Genomic DNA, 21,134 nt, shown 5'->3' with positions numbered 1-21,134 from the left:
TCTAATGATACTTAATAAAATGTGCACTTTTTCATCCAGGGTCCTGTTATCAAGATAAAAGTATTCTTTTCTGCACGTCATAGTTCAGTCAATTCCCCAAATTCTTGAATTAAAATGAAACAAAACAAAAAACCCCAACCCCAACTAGCCAACAAAAAACACACAAAAAAGGAAAACCTAAAAAACCAATCCAGGAAAAAAAACACCTGGTTCTGTCCTTCTTAGAGAGCAGCAATCAACAGATAACATTTAATCTTCAAAACTACAGTTGTACTTCAGAAGAATTACTCATGCATTTTGGTAAGAAACCTTGTAGCTAGTAAGTAATTTTTGTTTGAAAATGTTTTTTGTGATTTACTGTAGAGTAGAGTGTGATGAATGTTATGCTGACCTGCTTGTTCAACAAGTTTTCCACTGGACATTTCAAGCTTCTGAATTTCTTTTTTTCATGGAGCCGTAGAGAAAACCTTTGCAGAGACAGTGCACAAAGTGAAATCCCTGGTATTCTTTCTTTTGTTTCATCCCCCAAAAGAAAGACCCCAACAGAAAAGTATTCATTCATGTGCAAAGCTGAGATTCTGGGGCAGAGCAAGAGCAAAGGTTACCCCTGTACCCTCCCCCAAGGCTATTCAGAGAGAATCCCAATTCTCACCTCTGGAAGTCTGATACACTGTCTGGGGACTGAGCAAGAGAATGGCCCAGGGACAGCTTTTGGAGGATGAGAAATAGAAATAACCTGTGTCTAGACTTTAAATAGAAAGGACAGGCTATACTCACAGGTGATGCTTAAAAATAATACTTCAGAAGTATGAGCCAGTGCTAAGGGAATAAGCAGCCCTGCAGTGGAGAAAAGAGCTGTAAAAGACATTTTTACAAAATATACTGCATTTTAGGAAATTCATCAGAAGATACTTCGGCCTTAAAATTTGTACCAGTTCTAGTGAAGATGGGTTCTTGCACAAATTCAAACTGAGTTATGGAGATCCTTGAATTATGAAGAAAAACATTCAAAAAAAGTTTTTGTATTTTGAGGTGACATAGAAAAGTTACAAGGGGAGAGGTGAATACTGGGATTTTTTCAATTCTTCCTCAAACCATTCTCTTAACAGCATGTATGAAAGATATTTCCATTTATAAACTATCGCAAGACAGTGAGATAGAAAGAATGCCAGAAAACTACCTAAATTAGACAAAGATGTAATCTGTGTCCAAAGTAGTGTGCACAGTATGCTCCAGAATCTTTAATAAATCTTTTCCACCTGTACAATCTAGGAATATGGAAAGTCCATTTTTTTCCATTCAAAATAAATCTCTCCTCATTTCACAGTCCAGTTTTACAATCTCTGACATTGGCATATGTGTCCACATTTTTATATAAAGCTTATCAAGAAAAGGGGAATCACTACATGGTTCAGCAGATAGTAAACAAGCAGTCTCTCATTAGTGCTCTCCTTCAATTCAGAAACTGAACAAGTCACTCAGGCACAAGAGACCAAGATGCCTAATTCTGCACTAGGAGTGTCATTCCTGGAGCTGAGTGCCAGACTGCAAAATGCTGCAGTGTTCTGCATGGTAATAGCCAGGTCTTCCTGTGAGTTAATTCCAGATTTTTCATTCTAAAACCAAAATAACTGAATTCTTATGTATTCACTAAGATTTTCTGCACAGCTTTTATATGTTTCTGTGTACACTAATCTTTGAGGAATACCATTTGCCAATTTTCATAGAGATTTTCCACATACACATTTTCCACATATTGTATAATTTGTCTCAGCTTTGTCCTTGCTAAGTCTTACAGATTGTTCAGATCTTATGAACAACTTTCTCTGGAAATAGGAAAATAGCAAAATGAGAATACACAGAAAAGCTATAATACCTATAGCTGGGAAATGCTCCCTTTAAACATGCCTATTGACCTAATCTTTCTGGTATCTCTCTCTTGACTTGGAAAGCTGGAAATAGACAAAGCAGGAAAAACTCTGAAAAAAACCCAACTTTTCATCTGATTTTTTTTGTTTGTTTGTTTATTTGTTTACTATTGTTCCTGTTCTTGTGTGGAAATGTATTGGATTTGTTTTCTTTATTTTCTGCATTAATGAGCATAGCATCTGTTTCATCTGATTGGCCTACAAAATTTGAGGTGACCATCCTGCTATAGGATTTCCCTAACCAATTTGATGAGTGTAAGATTCCTCATCTCAGGTTTAACAGATACTTACCCATACCCTTCTCACTGTTCATCTTCGAGCAAGTTTTGGGTGTTACTCTCACTGCATTCATATCATCTGGTCGCTCTGCCCTGTCTCATCTGTGTTCACCAAGGAGGAAACTGGCCTGGACCTTATGGAGGATGTCAAGATGACATTAAGTTTTCCAGTTTTATTGCTAAATCTAAAACTGAAATAATCGGGTAGTCCAGGCTCACAGGGTCTTGCAGACATAAGGGGGCTTGGGTGAGGATAAGCCCCTCATCAGCATAACACAGAGCTTCATGTGGGGGTCCTGCCTTTGGCAAGGCTCTTCTTATTTAAATGAAGACGTTATTGGCAAAATTGCATTGCTGGGCAGAAGTAGCCTCAAAGCCCTACTTGAAGCCAAATGCATCACTGTGAATTTTGTTTTAGAGGGCCATCAAGAAGAGCTCAACTCAAAGGGATGCATTTTCCAATTGAAAGTACACTTTGATATGCATTTGCCCTCTGAAATGCAATGTAACAGGCACAATTGAACATACATAGCCTGGGGTCATTTCTAGAGATGCTTTTTGATCTCTTCCTGCAGTGGAAGGTGAGATTTGTAAGGAGTCTGAATTCAGACTATTTACAAGGAAAAGTCAGTGAAAGACACTGGATCTCAATAGCACCATTACCTTTAAGTGCCCCTAGAATCTTTTCTCTCAGGGGACTAAAAATGAAGCCCTTATCCACATCAAAAAGTTTTCTCCTTACAAGCACAGAAAGTATAGCACATATAAATGCAAGTTTATCATTACTACTTTTTAAACTCTGTGGTCAATGAAGTATTTTAATTATATACCATACTTAAATTTTACAGTACTTATGTAATTTCTAACATCATTTTATATATATTTCTTGAAAAATCTATTCTCTCCACAGACACTGCTGGGATATTTCCCCAGTGGGATATCCCCAGGGATATTTGCTAGGTTACAGTCTTTGGATCTTCACTGGTCAGATAAAACTACCCGAAAAAAAAAAAATCAAACTCAAACCAAAAAAAACCCACACTGTCAAGCATATACATCCAAATGTTCGGGTAGCAAAAAGCTCATATTACAGAAACATTGTTACCTTCTTGCTTTGTCTTCTATATTTATTTCATTAAAAATTAAAATTTCTGGAATTAATCACAAATACCTCCAAGTACATTTCACAGTTCTAAATTCAAGTTCAATATCAACGTGTATTTAAACAAAAAAAATTTTTACCCAGTCTTAAAAGTTGTTGGCTAACATACTAAACAATTCAAAGGACTGAAGTCAAGACTGCTTTAGCTACTCACTTCCACGGTCAACAAACACTAAGGCATAGAGTAATATGCTTTGTGCTCAATAAGTTTGTAATTCTGCCCAGAGCTGCTGAGACAAACAGTTTATACATAGTACTAGAATTCGGAGCAAAATTACCATCCCTCCTAGAAAGACCTCTAATTGCAGCAAAGAAACATTTATACTAAGAATCTGTGTACAACTTCCTCTGCAAGTTTCTTTTCTAAAAAGTTGCACTTCATAAAAATGTATATATATATGGAAAATATTTGGGGTGAGGACACTAAAATAATCACCAAATAAGCTCACTATTTTTATCTGAATGAGGTTCACTCTGAAATACTGTTTTATACAATAAAGCAAAACAGGTAAGTCAAACTGTAATGGTAGTTCTGTCAGAAATCCTAATCACAGACAGGAATTTCTAAAGATGAGCCAAAGCTTGTCCTTGTTTTGACCAGTTTTGACTGGTATATATACACCAGTGGGCTTAGGCAAGAAAATGTCTGGAACAGAGAATAAATAACTTGTTGGTCTGAGCAAGCAGCTGGGTTTTGTGAAGTCCATATAGCTTTGCTTTGCTTTGCTGGATTTAGAGCAGGGAGCTGAATCCATGTGAGGACCCTAACCAGACAGTGATAAGCTGTCTTTCTTTTTAGCTTGATGAGTATTTATTCAGCTATACACAATGGAGCAGATCCAACCACGAAGAGGCCGGTCTTTAACACCAGAATAGTCCCCAGCTCAGCCGTCAGACAGCAACGTGAACATTCCTGAGTCTGATTCAGGCAGGGTCTGATTTGAAGGCAGGTCTCCCAAATCCCTCGGGGATACCATAGCAATGAGGCAATTGGCTGTGATGTGTATTTGTCTGTTCAAAAGGTTACTTGGTTCTGATGCAGAATGTGTAAAAAAAAAGTCTCTTCACAGTCTGTCCTTTCAATAGGACAGCCTGTCCCATTCCCTGTGTGTACCACTGAGTTTGCAGAAACAGCTGAGCAGAACCTGTCACAATGCCTGACTACGGAAACAGGTGATGTGATTCAGGTACATCTGGCTGTATCTGAGCGAGTCGTGCTCCGTGGCTTTTCCACGCGAACATCGCATACAATGATTTGCTGTAGGAGCAGGAACTATGGAATATTAACAAAAAATACCCTTCTCAGTGCTAGAAATAGCTGTTTTAGTGAAGCAGACGCACCAGGCGGTACGCACCACAGCGGCAGCTGCTCACGCACGTACAGGACGAAGAGGGAGAAGGGCGGGATGTCTCCCGGCCAGCATCCCTGCACGTCCCGGGCGCTGCCCGCGCTCGCCGACGCAGGAGGGCGCCCTCCGAATGAGCAATTAACCCGGGGGAGCAGGTTGGAGATGCATTCACGGAATAAAGCGTTTCTGTCTGAGTGCCCCTAGTCCCAAGGAGCATCGGATCTATAGCTCCGGTTTTCAATGCAGTGATACGTTCTGCTACTCCCCTAACCATTGTTACATTAATTTGCCCGGCGAGGGTAAAAGGATCTCTCAAGTGAGCGTTCACTGTGCTGTTTCAGAATGAATGGTGACAAAGGTGACTATTTAGGACGTTGTGCTTGTTTTGTTAGAGCTGCAGTTCAAAGAAATTTCACATACTTGTACGTAAAACGTAATTTAACTATAGTAGGTCTTCATTTTCTAATGTGACCGTGTAGAGTTTATTTGAAACGATGAATGCCAGCCACGGCTCTGATTTCACCATCTCACAGGGCACAAAGCCAGCCCCTGCTGACCACCAGAGTCCTGCTGGCTGCTTGGACTTCGCAGGCCGATCCTGCTCTTTCGATGCTCGGAGAAGTCCCGGAGTAACTGCACTCCTGGACCTTTCTCTGCCATCATTCCACAGTGCAGCCAGATATCAGAGACTCGCCAGAAGGTGCAATTACCACCTCCGGCTGGGCAGGAAAACCCGCACCATTTGGGAAATACAGTTAGCAGAAGCTTGAAACCTTAGAACCTAGGTTTAGGAAGGATTTTTTTCCTCCCCTTTATTCTCTTTTTTCGGCAATCCGAAATCAACTTGTTGGTTAGATGGCGAGTGGCAGTTCCAGCCCACTCCCTCCGTGTGAGCCTCTCGCCGGCACCGCCGGCTGCCCGGAGCGGGGGGCTCCTCCCGCCGCCAGCCGCCCGCTCCGGGCGCTTCCCGCCCTGCCACACGGGGAGGCGATGCCGCGGCCCCCGCCCGGCTCCCCGCCGCAAATGAAACTGAAAGCGCTGAGCGGGAGGGGCTGGGACCCCCGGCCCCGGCGCGACGCTGGCCCGGCTGCGGCTGGCCGCGCGGGCTGCAGACACCGCCTCCCCTCCGCTGGAAATGGTGTTCAAGAGGCTTCCTTTTATTAGCGCCCGTAACGGGGCACGGGACGAGCGGGGCGACGGCAGCGGGGGCCGCCCCAGATCGCCGCCTATGGGCAACCACCGTGCCCGCCGCCTGCGGCCGGCGCCCCGCGGCTGCCCGGGCCGGGCTCCCCTCAGGCGGCTCCCTGAGGGTCCCGCGCCCCCCCCGCGCTCCCCCGGCTGCGCCCCTGCCCCCCCGCCGCCACGTGACGGGCGCGCATGCGCGGCGGCCCGGGGCACATCTGCAGGCTGACGTCAGCGGGCCCCGCGCCGTCCCCCGGGCGAGGCTGCCAAGGCTCCCCCGCTGCCGCCGCGCTCGGCTTGGCCCGGCGCCGGCAGCCGGAGGAGGAGGTCTGGGGCTACTTCAACCAAACTTTCCTGAGTCCTTCCTGCTCTGCCTGCCTCCCCTCTGCTCCCCCTCTCTTTCCCCCCTTTCTGTCTCCCGGTCCCCCCTCCCCCCCAACTCAGATGATATTCACATGGTATTTTGCACAGAGGAGGCTGCTCGAGAGGAGGGCACCCACCCCCACCCCAATATAAGCCTGTTTTCCCCTCCTTCCTCCTCTCCCCCCCCTCTTTTTTTTTTTTTTGTTGGAAAGACAAAATGTGCAGGGTGATAGCTTGGGTGAATTGATGGCATCCTTCCTCCTGCCAAGCCAACCCGTTTTCTAAAAAACCCCTTTAGGAAAGCTAGAGAATTTTATTCTGTTGGAGAATATAACCCTGATGGTTGCTTGCACAGAGGGGAAAAGCAGAGAGGAATACGGGAATCGTCCTGTGCAATCTCTATTGTTTGAAACTTACTTTATATCAGAAATTGAAGATGAAAACGGTAAGGAAGATTTCACGCTATTGAATGAAACTTTTTGCTTTTCTTCTGTCCCGAATAATGGTGCGTGCAGGGCTATGGGGAGCGGGGGGAGATTTATCTTGCATTAGGCGAGGTGCATTTGGAGTAATTTCAGAGAGAAACCTTGAGATGGGGGAAGGGGTTGCGAGGATTTTTCAGCCGATAAGAGAGGTGATTGATGAGGTACCATCTCGAATAGTGCACTTTTAAAAAGATTTTTTTTTAAAACTTTGAATACTAAGTCGTTGGTAGAAGCAGGAAAGGAAAACCAAAACCAAACCAAACAACAGATGAAAACCAAAGCAGCCCCCAAACCCCAGCGACAAGCCAGGGCTATTCCGGATTGCTGCTGGGCTGAGGAAGCCCCGCTCTCTGCCGTGCCGTGTCCGGCGGTGTTCGCTGCCGCGGTCAGACAAGTGCACACTTTGTACCGGGGCTCGGAGGGTCGGCGCGGCCGCCGTCCCGCAGCGATGCTGGCGGGGATGTCGGGCTCTCGCTGGGCTCATCAGGAAGATGGAAGCGTGTGGTTTTGATTTACTTCGAGCCGCCTGGGATTTGCCAGACTCTTAACCCCGCGGACTCGTGTTTGTCGGTGTATGTCTGTCTCCGCAGTCGCCCGGGGTTGAAAGGGACTTTGTTTGGTGGGAGGAGGTAAGTGGGCTCTCGCTCCCCGGCGATGTGTGTGCGGATTTTGTCTTCGCTACTTTCTTTCATTGTTGTACAAGAGAGAAGGGAGAGAGAGGGAAAGAGTCAGACTCTTGTTTTTATTTGGGCTGCCGGTGCAACGCGTTTGGGCCAAACGCCAAGTGTCTGGGTCACACGCGTTTTATCCAAATAGATTCAGCGCTGCTGTCTGGAAATGGGCTGCTGAAAGTTAACTTTAGGACCAGCTCCACCACAGCAACCAGACTCTTCCCTTCAGCCTCTCTAGGGAGCACGGATTTTTTTTTTCCCTTCTGAATTTTTTTTTTTTGAGGGATGTGTGTCTGGTGACTTCAAATTTTCTTCACTACCAGTATTTTTAACTCTGTGTGTGTGCAGACGTGTACAGATAACGTGTATGCGTTTGACTGTGCGTGTAGCCATGTATTTTCCTAGCCTGTTGACTTTTTCTTTCGGGGGGGCGGGTGTTGCGTTTTCGGGGGATGCACTGACAGCTGCCCCCTCGGCACGGCCGGCGGGGAGCCTTGGGGCTGGCGGGGGGGCTCACACGGTGGCAGCCCCGTCGTACGCCGGGGCCCGCACGGCAATGATTTTACTCCTCACGCCTCGGCTTCTGGTTAATTCCCGGGGAGGAGGGTTCGCTCTTTTCCCTTTGTACGTGTCCCTCTCGCCGTCACTCCCGGCCCCCCTTCCTTTTCACCGAGCTCTTCCCGGCGCGGTCTGCGCGTCGCAGCCCTCGCCTGGGGAAGCTCCCGGGGGGCACGGCTAATCCCCGGCTTTTGAAGCCCCGCGAAGCTTTTCACAGCCAGCCGCGATACCTGTAATTGAATTTGTGTGATTGATGCCCGTCCCCCGCCCCGTCCCCTCCCGCCGCCCTCCCCATTTCCTTAGCAACCACTCGTAGCGCCGGGCGGGCGCACGGCCGCCCCTGCCCGCGCCCCACCGCGGGCTCCCGCCGCCCGCACGGCCCGGCCGCAGAGGGCGGGAAGGCGGCGGGGCCGAGCCGCCGGGGCGGGGGCGTGGAGGACAGCCCCCTGCCCCCTGCCCCGCCCGCCGGGCCGGCGGGTCCCGCTCCCGGTCCCTCTCCCCGACCCCGCCCCGCGGTGATCCGGCGGTGCGGTGCCGTGTGTTCTCCGCTAACGGGAGAACCGAGCGCGCCGGAGTCCGTCGGTTCTGCCGCGGTGATTCCCCTGGGGTGGCGGTCGTATTGGGTCGTCCGTCTCGGATGCTTGCCTGTGCTAAAACTTGAGCTACCTTCAGGTTCAGTGATGGCTTAGTTGCCCAAGGCAGCTTTGTTTAGATGGAGGCTCCCATGGTGACTGCTCTGAGCAGTTTGGCTAATCAGCTCCTCGTAGTGCACTTCATCACGGAATCATAGAGGTTAAGAAGACCTATAAGGTCACTGAGTCCAGCCTATGACTGAACGCTGCCTATCAACTAGACCATGGCACCAATTGCCATATCCAGGCTTTCCTTAAACTCTTCCAGGGATCGTGACCACCAGCTTTCTGATCACCCCATTCCAATGTTTAATCACCCTTTTTGTGAAGAAATTCTTCCTCGTGTCCAACCTAAACTACCCCTGCTGCAGCTTGAGGCTATGGCCTCTCCTGTCACTTGCTGCCTGGGAGAAGGGGCTGACCCTCACCTGGCTACACTTTCAGGCAGTTGTAGCCAGTGATAAGGTCATCCCTGAGCTGCTGTTTCTCCGAACTAAGCACCCCCAGCTCCCTCAGCCGCATCTCGTAAGACTTGTGCTCCAGTAACTGTGGCCTTTTTCCTCCTCACTGAATGTCACTGGGTAGGAACCTCATTACACCAGTGACAGGACTACCACTGTCATCCGTGCCTTCCCAGAAATGCCAGTGCTATGCAGCTGTTTTGCCACTGGGATCAGAAAACATCTTGTACTTTTCCTTTCCTGTTTGGCAGAGCTCTCACAGTTAGCCGGGATCTGTGGTTTTAGGTGGTGGTTGAGGACATGGAGCCACACCTACATTTACCAGTGGGTGAATGTGTAGTTCACCACATGACACACTAGAAGTTTCTTACTGTAAGCTTAGTGTTGACCAAATTTTGTACCTTAACAACAATCTACAGTGAAAATAAGCTACCAGAGAAGGTGGAAATAAAACAAAAAGGGTATAGAGTCCTGACTTTGAGATTCCTACCAAATGTGAGAGTATTTTATCTTGAAGTTATCTTAGTGTATTATAATTCAAATGCATTACCACTCTTTAATTGGAAACATTAATATAGCTTCATATGGTCAGCTTGTATCCATTGTGAAGCTGGCAATACTTTTGAAGAAGAGAAAAAAAGTTCTGCTGAAACTTTCAGAAAGCTTGATATGTAAAGAGAATGGTCTTGTGTGAAGCTTGAAATGAGGGCGATCACTTCAGACACCTCTGCAAGAAAACTAGACATGAGTGACTATTTGACACTCATGGTCACTGTTTGACCAACATATGGTTATAGTCCATCATGTGGGCCATTATTATTTATAAATAATAAATTTATTATTTATAAATAAGGATACTAAATAATGGGTACTGTTAATTTATGTCCAACAGTCTGAGCTATCTGGCTTCTTAGGTACTGTAGTTTCAGGAGATCTTAATGTCAGGATAACTTATTATCTGCATAGCAGGCTGAACATGAGTTCCCTGTTAGGATATTTTGGCTAAGTAGAAGCTGTAAGGCAATATTACCTCTATATATGGTGGTAACGAGTCATTACTGGACTACAGTGCCCAGTTCTGGTGTCTGCAGATGAAAAGGGATGCTGATGAATTGGAAACGGTTCAGAGAAAAACTGCAGAAGTATTCAGTCATCTGGAAACTGGATTATACAGAATGAGATAAATCAAATAGGTTGAGCTGCTTATCAGGAAGTGTCCAGAGGTGCTTGTATCAGATTATAACTATGCACACAAAGAAAAGAAACAAGCTGGTTAGCAAACAGGGATAAAGCAAGATTCAGCGACAAGAATTTGAAACTATACATTCTCAGATTAGAAATAAGGCACATTACTTATTGCACTAATGTAGCTGACAGAATATGGGATTAATTACGTATCTTGAAAGCTTGCAAAATTTTAAGAACTATAACTAAATATTAGCTAGGAAATTAAGATTCTGCATAGCAATGCAAACATTTATTAATGTGCTTTGAGGCCTTGCCACATGTGAATGGCATCACAAACTCTTTATGCTTCCCCAGGAAAAAAATACTACTAAACACAAAGCATATTTGCAAACCATCTTTTAGTCTCTTAACAAACCTGATTAAATCCTGAGTGCTGTCTTGAAAGATTTTTAAAAGGTCAGATTAACTTCATTTATACATTAGTAATTAGGTAGGTTTCAAATTAGCTAAGGCGTTACCTAAATACTCATTGTAATATTGGTAAATAGGATTTGGGTGATGTTGATTTTTTCTTGAGATTTTATGTTACAGCTCTTTTTAAAACCTTCATAAATAATCCGTTAGCTGCAGCTGTATTACCTGAGTGAATGTCGTAAATCATCCCCAAAATCTTAGAAAGGCAGATTTATCTGGTGCGTGTGTGACTGACTCTGTATGCTTGTGGAAATTGGTTTTTGAACAAGCTGCCCTTCTTAGGTGTTTTGTTTCTTAATTGTCTGCTTCAGCAGAGTTTGTGCACAGGTGTGCTGTGAGTGTTTAAGTGGACTGATGAGTACCAGCTGACACAACAGGTAGTTTGGTATCCCATGATACTGGATTGTTAGTTGACTCCATGGATCTTCCATTTAATTCCTGGCTGCACCTAGAGCTACTTTTTACTGTTGTTGCACTAGTGTTGTAAATGAAAAACAAGCAAACAAACAAATATTTGAAATAATGTGTGTGATGAATAGCTTTAGATCCTGAAATTTGTTCTTTAGTATTCTAATATGCAGCATTCCTATTTAAGTGAATGGGAATTCTGCCTGCATAAGCAGAGCTCTGGCCCGAGTAATATCAAAATACATGCTTCAGAAAGATCAGATAACTGTACTCTGGATTCCTTCCCAGGTTCTTCCTTTATCTACCAGTATATTGGGACGTGTTATTAACAATTGAATGAGTGCATAGCATTGATTATAGATGGAACAAGTCTGAACACAGTATTTGAGCTACAAGGAACAGTAAATAGGTATAAGAATTCATAAAAATAACGTGAAGTTGATAAGTGCATCATAAGCTGTATGGATCTGCTTTTCAAGGTTAATGGTAACTCTTTTTCAGTTTTTTTCTTTTTGTAAGATTGTGATGTTCTTGTGACCATAAAATTGTTACTGAATATTATCTCAAAATGTTACCCTGTGTAGTTCACTATGATGGCTTAGTATTTTGCAGTATAGATCTGTTTTAATAGAAAGAATTTGCCTTGACTCATATTCTTCTGTTTTTCAGGAAAAGAAATGGAGCAAGTTCAGTAACTATCCAATCTAACATCTGTCTCATATCTTAAGGAATCTTACAAATACTTGCTTTGAATTGAGAACATGACTGCAGCTATAGAAGAAAGTACCTGTCCAGAAAGTGGAACATCCTATAGTTAATTTGAAAGTAGTGTAAAATAAATATACCTGGTATGGTGCGATTCTGGAGTGAAGTTAACTCTATAGCACACAGGTAGCTCTCCAAGGAGAAGGAAAAAAGAACTTTCTGGGTTTTCTAAATTATGGAAATTCTTTGGAAGACGTGGACATGGATTTTGAGCCTAGTCATGGTTTCATCGGAATTTCACAGTAACAACAGGCTTTCATACAGTTCTCAAGGTAGGGGTCTGATCTCTGTAGCTGGCAAGAAGCATGTATTTTTGCATTATATTTGTGTAACATTTTCTAAACCTTGTTTATATAATTCATATAATTCGTGAGCTCATCTGGGCTCTGCTCTTAGCTTTATCATGATTAATTGTCATACAGATTAAATTTCCTTGTTCTAATTTCTCTCTGTCTACTTTTAACTGTAGGAAAGCTTTGCAAATTAAATCTTGTAAAATGTACTTGATAATATTTGAGGGAATTGCCATGATAAAATTAACATGCTTTTAGACTAGGAAGGAAGAATCTAATCTTGTTTTTACAACATAATCCTTTTCATTACTACTGTTTGTATTCTTTCAAGTGGATTTTATAGCTTTTGTCTTTGAATGGTATCACTGGGAAAAATATGTCCTTCTTAAGTTAGCCCCAATTATTTACGTTATTTTTGGTAAATAGGAAAAGATTGATATTAAACAACTTTCATATTTCTAGTAATAAACAAATTAATAGGAAACCAAACACATTTTCTTGACTTACAAAAAAGAAAATCATGTTATTTTATTTTGTTAAATGCTGCATCCTGCATTTACCTGAAGGTGACTTTTACTCATGAGAGTGATGAAATTTACCCAAAAATGGTCTATGTTTATGCTACTACTTGTTGTTTCCTGTTATATTTTCTTCTCTTCTATGCCCACTCCCTGGACTCTTACCTTGTGATTGATTACAAAGAGGAATTCCTGTCTTACCTTGAACACTACCAACTAACAATCCCAATAAGGGTTGATCAAAATGGAGCCTTCCTCAGCTTTACTGTGAAAAATCCTAAACCCTCAAGAAGGAGGAGGAGCACAGACCCTTATGACCAAGAACTGGCAGCACCTAAATTATTTTTTAAACTTTCTGCCTATGGCAAGCACTTTCATTTAAACCTGACTCTCAACACAGATCTGGTGTCCAGACATTTTACAGTAGAGTACTGGGGGAAAGATGGACCGCAATGGAAGCATGATTTCTTAGACCACTGTCATTACACAGGATATTTGCAAGACCAACACAGTACAACTAAAGTGGCCTTAAGCAACTGCAATGGTCTGGTAAGTCCATATTACATATTACACTGTAATAGTGCGCTTGTCCCTTTTAAATTACGGAAGAAGAGTTAATTTGGCATATCTTCAAGTTTATTGAGTCCCTGTGGGAAGCAAGTAGACAGGAAGGTGTAGAAAATCTGAGACTCCATTCTGTAGTCTTCTAGCAGGCAACCTCTTTAGTGTTTGTAGTGTCTGTGGTGGGGCTGCAGGATTAGGCCTGTGCTGAGATCTTTACAGTTAAAAGAGCCTTCCAAGCTCAGGGGGCAGGGAGGAGGAAACAGTGGATCCCCCAGGATACTGAATCTCTGCAGAGAGATGTTGATTGGACTGAACACCCACTGTCTCTGAGTATTTGGGATTAAAAACTAAGTAAATAAAAGAAGAAGAATTGCTTGGTGTCGACGTCGTCATTGCTATAAATTCAAAACATGAAAAGTCTTTAGCAAGTAACAGCATCAGAAATTAATTATATAACTTTTTTATCAGAAAGATTTTGTTTACAAATCGTAAACTTTAGTGTTTAGTACTAGAATTAGAAGTCCTTACCTAATTTGTTCTCATCTCTTCTCTTCCTGGTGATCTTTTGATCACATGACTGTAGTACATGCATGGAAAAAAATAAAAATTAATACAAAGAAGTGAAAAAGCAGACTATTGAGTAACAAAATACTAAAATAGAAAGACATGACTATGAAACATTAAATCAAGAGCCAGTGTTTTGTCTATTAAAACTATACATGTATATTATGGTTTCTCATTCTGGTTTTTATTATGGTAGAATGCTGGTTGATCATCTTGTTAGGAATAGGAAGATCTAACTAATTGCTAAGTTAAAAAACAGAAGATTATGCAGAGTTGCTAAACTAATTCCCATTTGTCCTTGGAAGGGCTATTGAATAATGCCTCTTGGGATGTTACTTAAAACCCCACCTCTTTCAGACCTAGATAGGTTGCATCATACCCAGCTACTTGTGATATGCCTGAGACAGTCTAGTTTAACATTTTCAGAGTGTTCCTGAGGAAAAATATCTGATGGGGATTTCCAGCCCTAAGTGAGCACTTTCAAAGAAAAAGAAATGGAGTTAAAATGATGTTCATTGAGTGTGGTATTACAGTTTGGTTCATGTAGATTTACAGCAGATAGGTCTGAATTTAGTACAATTTTCACTTTGATTGCAGTTTCCATGTAATAGCTTGCTTGCTTTTTTTTTTTTTCCTGGTCACAGTTTTTCAGACTTCAAAGCTTCAAAGCTAGTAGACTCCATCTTTGCTTGCGTTCTTTTCAGCTAAAAATACAAAAATATGATGGAAACCAAGTCCCTTCTTTCAAGACTCATTTCTTTAGAAGAGGCTGCATGCCTCTTTAGTTTAATTGTTGCGTGCTAATTGATGCAGTCTACTTGGTTCTCTTGGAGACTGTAGTAAGTGCCTTGGTGATCCCATTTCAGTTCCTCTTTGACCTTGGCTAAGGGAATGAGCCAAGAACTTCTGCCCTTGCCCTAGCTGACTCTTGTTTTCCTTTCACATTAGGAAAATAAAGGTGGGATGAAGCACAAAAAAAGCCTGTATTTTCCTATTGTCTTTGCCCATCTGTTGCTCCTTATGACACTTCTCCTAAAAAGCATGGGAGATGTCATGAAGAAGCAGAATCTTTATTTTCTTTTGTTCTGTGCCTGACACCCTGAGGTGACATTTAGCACATATTCCCTTTGCCCTCAGGCTGTCCATTTTCCTGGAGTGAAGCTGCCTCGGGTTCTAGGTTAAGTTATCTTCAATGTAGTGTTTCCCAGCTAAATCATCATCTTCAGTGGCTGTGGTTGTTGTCAGTTCCTGTGTATGTCGTTCAGGTGTTGAGGCAGTGTTAATTTAGTTTTTGGGCACACAGGTTCTGCAAGGACATTCCTCTTTACTTGGGGCTTCACATATCAGGTGTGCACTGCATCTCTTAGGAAGAGTTGGTCGTGGAAGCACGTGGGGCTCCTGTGTTGCTCCAGAAACATCAGCAGGGTGACACGTGGCTCTGTCTCAGAGGCATGAATCCTGCAGAGGGTGCAGCAGTAGTCTTGACTTGGGATCATCCTCTACTTTGCAGAAACCCTTCTGTCATCCAGTGTTGGCAGCGCCTTCCAGAGCACAGTGTATGGGAGTTACCACTCCATTCGGATAAATGCATCACAAAGCTATTTTAAAATGATGATTCCTCCTAATGAATGTTTTGTTATACAGCTGCTGGTTAGAACATGTTTAATAAAGCAATTGGCAGTGAATATTGAAGACAATATTGTTTGATTTAGAGTTAGCAATAGCTCAGAATGCGTTGTACGTAAGGCATTCATTGTATTTTCCAGTTTGATTGCTGGTCTCTAAGTGCCAATCATATTGTAATATTCCTTGATTAACATCTGTATTAAAGCCTGTAAAGTTTAACTCTGAAGCAGGTAGTAAGTAATATTTAGCAGTAAATGTTGCTCACAAACAAAATGTATGCAATATATTTACTCTAGTGTCCTGTTAGGTTTCACTATTGGCAATTAGGTCAAATTTCTTCCCCTTGTTGAATGTCTTGAATTATTCTTATTAGTTATTCTGAGTGGTTATGTGAGAACATGATTTAAATAGCATATGTTGTATGATTTTGAAGAACACTTATATTTGAGGTAAATGTAAGGAGGGCTTTTTTTCAGTTTCATTATAAAAAAAAGTGACAAGCAGTCAGTTCATTTCCCTATCACTGTTTCTTGTTTCAGCCTCTCCCTCTACATTTCTCATTACCAAGTGCCCTGGAATTACAGGCTGCTACTTACTGAAGTTTCAGTCCAGCAGCTTCCATCTGCTGGCCCCTGATTATGCTATAAATTGTCAGAAGTTGTGAGGAAAGCTCTATAATCCAGTAAGCATTCATGTGAGGAAATTGAAGGTCTTGTCTGCAGGCTTGCTGGCTTCCAAACTCATGTTTGCTGTAGTGGATGCTATGCTTGTGGATGGATTGCAGGTTTGGCTGTATCATGAAAGAGCCTATAATGAGCAGCATTTTAGGGCTTTTGGATGTTTGGTACCAGGCAATCAGACTGGGCATTTTATAAGCTGACTATTTCATGCTGAAGGAAAGAAGAAAAGAAATGGTGATAGACTAACTGAAGAGAGAAGAACGTCACCTCAGGGAAAAGGAGTTTGACTGACTCTGAGAGGAGCAAATCTCAGAGAAATTCTGGAGCCTTAGTTATGAAATCAAGCAAACCCCAAACTTTCTGCATTCTGACTCACCTTTGTCCTCTGCCAGGTGTCAAAGCTCTTAACTGAGTGCTCAAACAAGTCTTGCATGGTAAACTTTGTAAATTTGGGCTGAAAATGTCAGTAGCAGGAACTATTTTGAGGCTACTGTGGTCCCAAGTAAATAGTTAATGTAAAACGCACAGTATTTCCATATATGTAAAGTTCATGCATTGTGTAATGTTTGTCCTGGAGAGCACAATTATCTCCATCCAAACAGAAATGGTAAAGAAAGCACAGGTAGGTGACTGTGGCTTAAGAGCATGAGCTTACTTTTTCAGTGGGTAATGATTTTGCTAGAAGACTTAATGTTTGCTTGTTGTAATCCTAAATAAATATATTTATAAATTACTTATATTCTTCTTAAGAGTTTACTCATTTGAAAGCCAATTTTACTCTAAAGAATACTTCTTTTATAGATCATGATTTACATACACTATGGCATTTTTGACTGTATGTGAAATAATTCTGTATCAATGCTTTTAGGGAGGGCTGTCTTTGCTACTCATGCTTTTGCAGTATAATGTTAGTATTCAGAAAATTATATACAAGCTGTCCCTATCCTGGTTTTAAGTTTTTGTTAGATTCCATGATGTGCTGTCTCAGGCCAGATCACTAATTTTTTTGTCTTTGAGAGCACAGTAAATTAATGCAATCTTTTTCCTCAGTCATAAAATCATAGTGTGTAGCCAGCTGTTGACATACTGAACAACACTGACATGTTTTCAGAAGTTTCCATGACTGGTACTTTATATTAAAAATGGATAAAGCATAAAGCCTAAAAAAATTCAAGGCATGGAAAAATCATGAAACTGTAGTGCTGTGTGGAAAAGGCATGTGCTTACTTGTCCCCCATAATTCAGTCTGCTTTTGCAACTGATGGATGTCCCCCATCTGAAGGAGGTTAAGGCCCTGGCTGGACAGCCTGACAGAAAAAGATTCTTTTTCACGAATTCAGGGGAACTCCATGTGGATTCACAGATTTGTCTGAGCATGTCAGACTGCTGGAACCAGACCTTGTATATGTTAGCATGAGTTGGCAGTCTGTAGTGGGATTGGATAACACAGGACCTCAAACAATCTGTTTTAGATAATAATCTTGGGAATGTTCCTTGTAGTAACACACTTGGTGCATTCAGCTTGTTTCTTATATCCATGGTATCATGTCAATACCTTTTCTGGTCATTCTTATGTTTTAATGGTATTTATAATGTTTTGGAGCAGAAGTTTAATTTATGAACTGTTAAAATACAATAGCACCACTTAAAAAGAAAATGAATATTAATTCATTTTAATGCTTTAAATGGGCATTATTTCAAATTCCCTTTTCAACTGAAGTTTTGTTTTCCTCAAATAGTGGATTATAAATCAAAGATGGTATTTAGGATGTTGGTTTGGATATAATAGTATACTTCCCCCTATGTGTTAATCAGGCATTGCTGAATACCTGAACAATGCAAGTATCTAGCTGCATGAATTTTTGAAACTTCGAATATATGCTGGCTATCACCAAGGTACTTTTTAGTTGCAGAATTTAGAGTGCTTCTTAAAAATCAGTGATTTCACTGTTGAATCACTGTGATCAACAAGATCGCTTGCATCAATTTAGCGTTGGAAGAACAATTTTGTTTGCAAACAAAAATACTGTTAGGCTTTAAATGGTATACCTAAGCCAGGCTCATGGGAAGGGCATATGCAGAGTCAGTGTGTTTCCAGTGCTTATTAAATCACTTATCTGACTGCAGTGACTAAACACATATGTTTTCACTACCTGCTTGTACATCTATGTTAAAATTTATTTGCAGTAACAGATAAAACGTTATTAAAATGTCTTTTCTTAAGCATCATCACAGCATTTGTGCAAATGAGATCAGATATCAGCTAGGCATTGGAAAAAGTAGTGATGCTCTCCTTACTGTTTTCACTGGTGGTACATGAAGGAACTGTGACCACTGTTTGCAGATATTCTTTACTTATTTACAGGAGAAAATATGCAATTTGTATAGAGAATTAGTGCTGCATTTAAGTGTTTATGCTATCTGAATTGACTTAGTTCTGCTGAGGTAATCTCACCACTTACAATTATCAGTTTCACTGTCTGATATAATTATCTCATTCATGCTTAGACTTGGAAACATGGCTGGACCTGAGTACTGACAGGAAGGATGCATGGTCTGGAGGAATTTGGGTTAGGACCCGCTCTGTCTCAGAGACAGTGCCACAGATTGGATGGTACCTCTGTCTGCTCAGGCTTGGCGTGAGGCAGACAGCCTGATGGTGTTGGCTAGAACCACTCCACAGGACTCTCTTCCTGTGGGAACATAATACCAGAGCTTACAATGGCTCAGGATTCGCTTGAACCCAGATGTCTGACATCCAGACTGGATGCAGTCCAAACTGTCAGGGTTCTTTCTGCACATCTGGCAAGCCCACTTAAAATTTGGTTTATATCTTCAATACTATTTAAGTATACCAGTAAATGATTTATTTTTCAGTAAAATCTTAGACTTCAAATAACAAGAAGGCATTGTAAGAGGAATTTGATACTGGCATCTTCCAGGTGAATTTAGACCCTGATGTTACCTTCTGAGTTAATAATTGAGTTAGTAACGAAAAATTCCACTGAAGATGAACACTTCACATTCACAATGTAAGGAATGAGTAATTGAAGGCTGCAGTCTGTTCATACATACATTTTCACAATTAACAATAGAGTTCTATTTGGAAAACACTTGTTTTGGACATATTACATAGAATTTTTTATCTTGTAATTTTTATATTGTTTCAGAAGTGAAGAACAGTAGGCATTTTATGTACAAAACATTAGCAGGATTAGAGCTTTGGCCAAGAGTACAAAGACAAGCTCTGGTCTTTGGAAACAGCGTTATGATTTTTAGAGCAGATATGGAACAAGTGGTCTTACGGCTGATCATAGACGTCTTAAGAAAAGATTAATGTGTAGTACTTGTTTTACAGATAAAAGATGTGGTAGAAATTTGTGATTCATCAAGTCAGGATATGAAAGTAGAAGTTCCTGCTTCCAGGCTTCTGTCTGATGAATAGCTCTTCCCTGTGTAGAAAGTTCATACATTCAGAATTTTCTACATATGGGTATCAGAATTTTTCATTTAGCAAACATTGGTGTAAAAGTCTGTCAGGACTTATTCCCCAGTATTTCTGTATCTGGAAGGATCCAAAACCTGGATTTTCTGCTAAAGTTCAGTTTTAATTGCTGAAGGTTCAGGAAATTGCATAGTTGGCCTGAGATCTCCCCTTTCTTCCATAAACCACTTCCTGTTTGGAAGAAGCTGAGTTCACAAATGTGAAAGTTATGAGAATAGAATATCTACTATTCTCCACTGCAGTATGAGGAAAGAAAAAACTTCATTTGTTATGGAGGCTGAGATCTAGTGTACAGTCTGCAATAACTCTTACTTGCTAGATTTGTGGCAAGAGTTGTTATGGAATAAGTGCTTGTAGACAGTGTAACTTAATATAAATAATTTGATTTCTATTAACTAGCTCAGTTTTGAGATTGTGTCTGGATGTAAAATAATTTTTTAATATGTGTTCTAAAATTAATCCTTCATGGTGTTTTGTCTTTGATGAAATATTTGGCTTTAAGCATCTAGCAGTGTGGAATCACAGAGGGGTATTGGACTCGCCCTTACAGCAAGGCCATTTTGGCTTGGTGTAATTTTTAATGGATATGAATCGTGTATGGATATGCTTCAGAACATCTCTGTGAAGGGATTATTTGTAGTATTTTGAGAATATCTCAATTTTTTAACTGCATCTACCAAAACAGAAAAAAAAGTGAAAGTGCTCCACAGATAGGACAGTGATAGTTTTATTTTTTTCTCACTGTATTGTTTTTAGGCACCTACTCTGCTCATACTAAAATCAGCAGAGGAGATCTGGTTCATGCACTGTTTTATGTGTTAGCTTCTAGCTGCAGATTTCTTCACAGAGAACATTTTTTTAAAGTTGAGGATTGTGATAGTAGTTCCATATTGTCTGTTGTAAGCTTTTGTTTTCTTATTTACTTCTTTAAGCATGGAGTCATTGCTACAGAAGATGATGAGTATTTTATTGAGCCTTTAAGAAATATAACAGAAGATTCCAGTAACTATAGTTACGAGAATGGTCATCCTCATGTTATATACAAAAAATCTACCATGCATCAGCAACACCTCTATGATCACAGTCACTGTGGAGTCTCAGGTAAACAAGAATGAGTGTCATTCCTTTTAAAAAATGATAACTTGAGACGTATTTTGAGATCTTGCTTGTTTCACATTTAAGATGTAGTGGAGAATGAAGCTATGAGAATCCTTCTTCTGGGTGATGTAATGTCCTGTTGGAAAGTAGTTTTGATTTTTCTTTTTTTCAGATTCAGATTGAGAATATAGTGTATTTCAAAATTAAGCAGGAATAAGTCTTGTTTAATGCCTATGTTGTGTACAGTGGTAGAAATGAGCACAGGCTTCCTCAAAATGTGTATAAATGTACTTCATTCCCCAACAGGAAAGCATGCTCGAGTGACTACGTATTACAGCTCAATGTTTAGTATGTGTTCCATCTCATTTGAAGAAACCTGATA

At 41.5% G+C, this 21,134-nt stretch overlaps 1 protein-coding gene across 2 annotated transcripts in view; it reads left to right on the top strand.

The window, feature by feature from the left end:
• The first annotated feature begins 6,132 nt into the window (after positions 1-6,132).
• The window catches only part of ADAMTS6 (ADAM metallopeptidase with thrombospondin type 1 motif 6), a 145,868-nt gene continuing 130,866 nt past the window's right edge, over positions 6,133-21,134 (top strand). The window contains exons 1-5 of one of the 2 annotated variants that reach the window (XM_063423009.1): positions 6,133-6,226; positions 6,561-6,707; positions 11,809-12,176; positions 12,900-13,264; positions 20,587-20,755. In XM_063423009.1, the coding sequence (XP_063279079.1) occupies positions 12,080-12,176; positions 12,900-13,264; positions 20,587-20,755 (631 nt within the window). In that variant the 5' untranslated portion in view covers positions 6,133-6,226; positions 6,561-6,707; positions 11,809-12,079. Of the gene's footprint in view, positions 6,227-6,482; positions 6,708-11,808; positions 12,177-12,899; positions 13,265-20,586; positions 20,756-21,134 lie in introns of those variants that run through there. The other variant, XM_063423007.1, reaches the window with a different exon arrangement.

This window comes from Prinia subflava, chromosome Z, assembly GCF_021018805.1.
Source record: "Prinia subflava isolate CZ2003 ecotype Zambia chromosome Z, Cam_Psub_1.2, whole genome shotgun sequence".
Taxonomy (NCBI): domain Eukaryota; kingdom Metazoa; phylum Chordata; class Aves; order Passeriformes; family Cisticolidae; genus Prinia; species Prinia subflava.
This window is presented reverse-complemented; position numbering and strand designations above follow the sequence as displayed.